The following is a 7,010-nucleotide window of genomic DNA, read 5'->3' on the forward strand; positions in this document are numbered from 1 at the left end:
CCAAAACTCCATCAGGATAGGCATTTGATCGATCAGCCAGTTGAATTATTACACTTGTCTCTTTTAAAGGCCCAACGTTCATCAAATTATAAATAGAACGAGGCATAACATTTATCGAAACACCCAAATCCAACATAGTTTTTTCAATTTTAATATTGCCTATTTTGCAAGGGATAGTAAACATACCCGAGTCCTTGCATTTAGGAGGCAATTTTTTCTGCAAAACTGCCGAGACATTTTCTCCCATATGCACTTTCTCGTTTCCTTTCAACTTTTTCTTACCAGTACATAACTCCTTAAAAAATTTAGCATATCTAGGAATTTGCTTAATTGCATCTAAAAGAGGGATATTTACCTCAACTTTTCGAAAAGTGTCCAAAACCTCCTATTCTTGCTCTTGTTTTTTGGACTTTGCCAGTCGACTAGGAAATGGAGGCGGAGGTGTAACCACTTGTGTTGATTTTTCTCCAAAATCTGGTTGTTCCAAGGCCCTAGGTTGAGACACATTTCCCTCTTTTTCGAGCTCTTCCTCGATTGCTTGTTCAGAAATTCTCTTGCTCGGCTTAGGTAACTCTTTGCCACTTTTTAATGTGATGGCACTAGCATTTTTCTTGGGGTTAACAATTGTCTGCGAGGGTAGCTTTCCAGATAATTGGGACTCCAATCTATTGACTGTGGAAGCTAACTGGCTCATTTGATTCTCCAAATTATGAATGCTAGTTTTCGTCTCCTGTTGAAATTGTTGAGTGTTAGTAGCCAAAGATTTCACAATATCCTCAAGTGACATACCTGATTTAGGAGCAGATTGTTGCTGTGAAAGTTGAGGTCTAGGTTGATATTGTGGCTGTTGTGGAAATCCTGGTGGCCTTGCTGCATAACTAAAATTAGGATGATCCCTCCATCCTGGATTATAGGTGTTTGCATAGGGATCATACCGCCTCTGAGGTGGTCCTGGAAATCCAACTGCATTAGCCTGCTCAGTCGAATCATCTTGGAGTGTGGGGCACATATCTGTTGGATGACTCGAACCATAGCAGATTCCACATGTTTTCAATTGCTGCGTTTGTCCTATAGCTAACTTTTCAACCAAAGAAGTTAGACAATCTAATCTTTGCTTTATTGAAAAATTACTTACCTCATTGACTCTACGAGTTGTGTTATCCTGCCTGTCTCCAAATTGTTGAGCATTTGCAGACTTCTTGCCTCTGTGGGTGTTTTATTCATTAAGGAGCCCCCACTAGCAGCATCAATAATTCTTCTGTCAGTTTGGGACAGACCCTCATAAAAATACTGGATGAGGAGTTGGTCAGGAATTTGATGATGAGGACAACTAGCACATAGTTGCTTGAATCTTTCCCAATATTCATGTAGAGTCTCTCCATTGAATTGTCGAATTTCACAGATGTCTTTCTTAATGCTTGCAGCTCGGGATGCAGGAAAGAATTTTTCTAGGAAATGCTTCTTCATGTCTGTCCATGTGGATATTGACCCAGAGGGCAGATAATAGAGCCAATCCTTAGCTTTATCGGCTAAGGAAAATGGAAAGACTCTTAATTTAATTTGCTCCTCTGTGACTCCCTGGGGTTTCATTGTCGAGCAAACCACATAGAATTCTTTGAGATGCTTGTGGAGATCTTCACCTGATAAGCCATGAAAAGAAGGAAGTAAATGGATTAGTCCAGATTTCAACTCAAATTCAACATCTAATATAGGATAAGTAATGCATAGAGGCTGTTGATTTAAATCTGGTGCAGCCAATTCTCTCAATGTCCGTTCATTAGCCATGCTGCTATTTATCTCTTCCGTCTCACTAAATGAATCCACAAAATCTACTACTGAATTATGTCCAGTAGATGAGGAGGATGCCTCTACTCGTTCTCTTGTTGCTTTTCTCAATGCACGAGCAGTCTTCTCTATCTCAGGATTATATTGCAGTTCACCTGTACGAGAAGATCTAGGCATAAACCAGTAACAATAAAAATAAAAATAAAAATAAAACAAACAAAGAAAATAAAATTCAAAGAAAATAAATTTATTTTGACATCAAGTCCCCGACAACGGCGCCAAAATTTGGTGGGTGTCAAACCAGCAAAAATAAAATTCCTACTCTTAAGTCACGAATTAAGTCCACTATGGTACTGGAGCAGGGACTTAGGCTGTGCAATGGGTTACAAGCTTCACCCTGGTGCCAGAGTTTGCTTGATCCGATATACCAAAGTATCTTAATTACGTAAAAGATAAAATTCGAATATAGCAGTGAGCAGGGTCGAATCCACAGGGACTTGAAAATTTATTTTGAATGAATGTAACATTAAATAAAAATGGGGGGGATTGATATGGAACTGTCTAATTTAATTGCTCAAATTAAAAATAAGACAATGGCAGATAAAATAAATAACAATAAATATAAAATAAATTAACGGAAGAAAAATCTCTAGTCAAAGGTATAATCTCCACTAATGGTTCGAATCATTGATCACAGATGCAGAGATAAAATCTTTCATTTACAAATAAATTGGTTATGGTTGTCAACAAGTTCTGACAACCTGCCTAACCTTCCTGATTCGATAACCACAACAAGCTCTGTGGTTATTGCCCTAGCCAATTAAGCAGTCCTAAACACGCTCTTAGGATTTAACCTATTGACAGCATTAATCATTAGACTGGTCACCAATTATAACCAACAAACACACACGCTCGATTTATTTAGGCTATATCATATATTTCCGCAACAACAATTCAAAAGTTTCTACTACAATTGAATCATGTCACTTGCCACATGCACTAAAATTACCCAACAATTACGGATTGAGCACTCTTAGATGGCTGTTAATTACTCACACAATTAAACAGTGATCAAGTATTTAATTGCAAGAAATAATCATATGAATAAGTGAACAGGAAATATATAAATACTTGCAAATTAAAGAACGTAGGCAAATCAATTCGATCTCACAGTTTTGTCGAACCAAAGCTTCGATTTAACCTCTGACTAGATGAAGAAATTAGCCACTCCTCATAGTTGAATTGCAGCCAAAAGTACTACTTGAGTTCTTAAAAAAGGAAAATAAATTGGGAAAAGGAAGGAAAAACGGAACGGAACAGAATGGCCTGCGTTGATTTTCAGAGTCTTCTCCCTTTGCCCTTCCGTTTTCTCCTTTTTTTTTTTTAATCCTCTTCAGTTGAACCAGAGGTCTTGTTTTACCTAGCGTCCCCCCAGGGCTTCTTTAGCATTTCTTTCTTTTTTTTTCCAAAAATGGGCCTCGTGTGCAATTGAAGCTCAATGGGATGCGGGTTTTCTACTGCATCAGTTGTACTGTTCTTTGCTGTAAACTAACCAAAAGCAAAAGCCCAAAACGCTTGCTAACTTGATGCAGTAACAATCATCAACCGAACAGGGCATTATAGATGAATACTCCTGGATGGTTTCCACACCCCATCATCCCTGATATAGCGGTTTTCAAGTATCAACTAAGAAACTTGTATCAAGATTTTCTTAATGGAATTTCCTCAATTAGGCTTCAATTTCTCCTTTTCTGCCTCAATTGACTTGAAGTTCCTAGAAATCACACAAAAATTCAAATATAAGTAGAATCTAGCAAATTATCACAACATTTGGTCAAAATAAAGGGGAAAATATTAACAAATAAACTGCCTAATTTGCGCCTTAACAGTGATGGTGGAGTCAAATCAAGAAGGTGAGCTCGTACTAGTTCGAAAGCCTACCGGGTGGCAGCAGTGTATAGATTATAGGAAGTTAAACACCGTCACGAAAAAGGATCATTTTCCCCTTCCTTTCATTGATCAAATGGTAGAGCGATTAGCAAGTCGAGCTTACTATTATTTTTTGGATGAATTTTCAGATTATTTCCAAATTGCTATCGCACCCGAGGACCAGGAGAAGACAACATTCGCATGCCCTTTTAGAACATTTGCAAATCGAAGGATGCCATTTGGGTTATGCAATGCACCTGCTACCTTCCAATGCTGTATGGTAAGTATCTTTTCGGAATATGTTGAGAAGATTATTGAGGTTTTTATGGATGATTTCAGTGTGTATGGCGAAAGTTTCGATAACTGTCTAGATAACCTGAAATTAATTTTGGTTAGGTGTATAGAAACTAATCTTGTGTTCAATTGGAAAAAATACCATTTTATGGTCGAGCACGGGATAGTTTTGGGTCATATAGTGTCGTCTAAGGGTATTGAGGTTGATAAAGCGAAAATAGATGTTATATCTACTTTACCTTACCTTGCGAGTGTGCGGGAAGTGCGTTCTTTCTTGGGTCACGCAGGTTTCTACAGAAGATTTATCAAAGATTTCTCGAAAATTGGAGCGCCCATGTTCCAACTTTTGCAAAAAGAGGTGCCCTTCGAGTTTAATGAAGCATGTAAGAAGGCGATTGATAGGTTAAAGGAACTATTGATCTCTTCACCCATTATCCAACCGCCCGATTGGAACCTACCATTCGAGATCATGTGCGACGCCAGCGATTATGCAGTGGGCGCGGTGCTGGGTCAAAGAGTGGGGAAAGCAGCCCATGCTATATACTACGCATCTCGAGCCCTGAACGGAGTTCAATTAAACTATTCAACCACCGAAAGGATCTTTTAGCTGTTATTTTTGCTTTAGAGAAATTTCGGTCCTATTTACTGCGTGCTAAGGTTATTATTTTCTCTGATCATGCAGCCCTGCGGTATCTGTTGACTAAGAAAGAGGCAAAATCGTGACTTATAAGGTGGATACTGTTGCTACAAGAGTTTGACCTGAAAATCAGAAACTAGAAAGGGACCGAAAATCTGGTAGCAGATCACTTGAGTCGAGTACAAGTCACCGAGGACGACCTCCCACTGAGAGAAACTTTCCCCAATGAGCTCTTATTTTCTGTTAATTTATCCTTGCCTTGGTTTGCAGATTTCGTTAATTTTCTAGTCACTGACAAGTTTCCTGCAGGATGGCCTAAGGCAAAGAGGGACAAGTTAAGGAGTGATGCAAAGTCTTACATCTGGGATGACCCTTACCTCTGGAAGCGTGGTGCCAACCAAATCATTCGTAGATGTGTAAGTGAAAATGAATTTCAGTCTATTTTAGCTTATTGTTACTCTTTTGCGTGTGGAGGTCACTTTGGACCAAAGAGGACGGCTCGTAAGGTTCTAGAGAGTGGATTCTATTGGCCGACCCTCTTTAAGCATGCCTACTCATTTTGTAAGTCATGTGATAAGTGTTAACGAGTAGGTAATATTTCGCGTAGGGATCAAATGACCCAAACCCTAATGATTTTTGTTGAGATTTTTGACGTTTGGGGTATTGACTTTATGGGCCATTTTCCTTCGTTTTATGGTTTTCTATATATATTGCTTGCCGTTGACTATGTTTCGAAATGGGTGGAAGCAAAGCCCACCCGTACTAATAATTTCAAAGTGGTTGCAGAATTTGTCAAATCTAATATTGTTGTCCGCTTTGGGATGCCGCGAGCAATAGTAAATGATCGGGTACCCATTTCTGCAACAAGACGATTGCTGCACTTTTCAGGAGGTACGGTGTCTTGCACAAAGTCTCCACTTCCTACCATCTTCAGACAAACGTTCAGGCGGAAGCATCAAATCGAGAGATCAAGTCGATTTTGGAGAAGATGGTTCGACCCGATAGGAAGGATTGGAGTATGAGATTTGAAGATGCCTTATGGGCATATAGAATGGCGTACAAGACGCCAATCAGCATGTCCCCTTATCGTTTGGTATTTGGGAAGCCATGTCACCTCCTCGTCGAGTTCTAGCATAGAGCATTTTGGACGGTCAAGCAATGCAACATGGATATTGAGGAGGGCGGAATTTAAAGAAAGTTGCAATTACAAGAATTGAAGGAGATTTGCAACGAAGCCTACGAGAATGCTGTGATTTATAAGGAGAAAAATAAGATATTTCATGACCAACAGGTCTCTAGGAAGACGTTCGAATGTGGGCAAAAAGTTCTATTGTACCACTCAAAATTGAAGTTATTCCCAGGTAAGTTACGTTCTCGTTTGATTGGTCCCTTCGTTGTAACTAATGTTTTTTATTCTGGTGCAGTGGAGATCCAGAGTTTAAGGACGGAAAAGAAATTTGTGGTGAATGGTCATCGTCTCAAGCCATATTATGATGGGGCTCCAGTTGAACGGGTGGAGACGATGCATTTGGAAGATCCGATTTGCTTGGTTTAAGCAAATTCTAGGCTATGGCTAGCCAAAAACACTAAAGAAAGGCGCTCTTTTGGGAGGCAACCCAAATATTAGTTTTATTATTTTTAGTGGTTCATTTCTTTCGTTTTGTCGTTTCCCCGTTGGGTAGTATCAATATTAATATTTTCTCCACTGTGATCAGGAAGTGAAATCTTGGCGTGACCAAGCGGTGTTTGTGCCTCCTGAGGTCAGAGGGCGTTTATCAATCTTGGCGTGCCCACGCGGTGTTTGTGTCTCCTGAGATCAGTGGATGTTTTGTGATATTGGCATGCCCACGCGGTGTTCGACGACCCAAGGCATGAATTCAAAAAAAAATTATTTATTTATTTATTATTTTATTATTATTATTATTACTATCATTAAAAGAAATAAAGAAAAGATTATTTTCGTTTTAAACCCTCAAAAAAAATAAATAATAATATTTAAAAATAAAAAAAAATTTCAAGGAATTTTTTTCTTTTTAAACCTTAAGTTTTTGTTTCTTTTCAAAAATTCAGAATTTCGAAATACAAATTCGGAAAATGAAGAGACAAGTTTTTGAAAAAAAAAAAAAAAACTCTTTCTTTTTCTTTTTTTTTTTTCCTTCTTTTCTTTCTTTCTCTTTTCTTCCTTTTCTTCCCTGCTGCCTCGCTTCCCCATTTCCCTTTTCCCCTTCGACCGACATCCCTTGCAACCGCCGCGCCTCGCCGTCCGCGCCGCCATCACCACCACTTCGGCCATCTCCACCAGCGGCCAACCTCGTGCGCCACCAGCTCTGCCGTCTCCCCCATCGACGCCCACCGCTAACTGGCA

At 39.3% G+C, this 7,010-nt stretch overlaps 1 protein-coding gene across 1 annotated transcript; it reads right to left on the bottom strand.

The window, feature by feature from the left end:
* Positions 1-385: 385 nt before the first annotated feature.
* On the bottom strand, positions 386-1,962 carry LOC113755146. The gene is made up of 4 exons (XM_027299211.1): positions 1,346-1,962; positions 1,136-1,205; positions 790-1,078; positions 386-672 (listed from the first exon to the last, which is right to left on the bottom strand). The coding sequence occupies exons 1-4, from the start codon at positions 1,960-1,962 to the stop codon at positions 386-388; spliced, it is 1,263 nt and encodes a 420-aa protein (XP_027155012.1).
* Positions 1,963-7,010: the final 5,048 nt, after the last annotated feature.

The sequence above is a fragment of the Coffea eugenioides genome, unplaced genomic scaffold, assembly GCF_003713205.1.
Source record: "Coffea eugenioides isolate CCC68of unplaced genomic scaffold, Ceug_1.0 ScVebR1_1246;HRSCAF=2066, whole genome shotgun sequence".
Taxonomy (NCBI): domain Eukaryota; kingdom Viridiplantae; phylum Streptophyta; class Magnoliopsida; order Gentianales; family Rubiaceae; genus Coffea; species Coffea eugenioides.

What these genes read in the sequence shown, in the direction of transcription:
- LOC113755146 (XM_027299211.1), bottom strand. Translation starts at nt 1,962, where the DNA reads ATGCCTAGATCTTCTCGTACAGGTGAACTGCAATATAATCCTGAGATA. An exon ending in GAATATTGGGAAAGATTCAA is followed by an intron (nt 1,206 to 1,345) that starts GCAACTATGTGC and finishes AAACACCCACAG; the next exon opens with AGGCAAGAAGTCTGCAAATG. An exon ending in CAACTCGTAGAGTCAATGAG is followed by an intron (nt 1,079 to 1,135) that starts GTAAGTAATTTT and finishes TTGGTTGAAAAG; the next exon opens with TTAGCTATAGGACAAACGCA.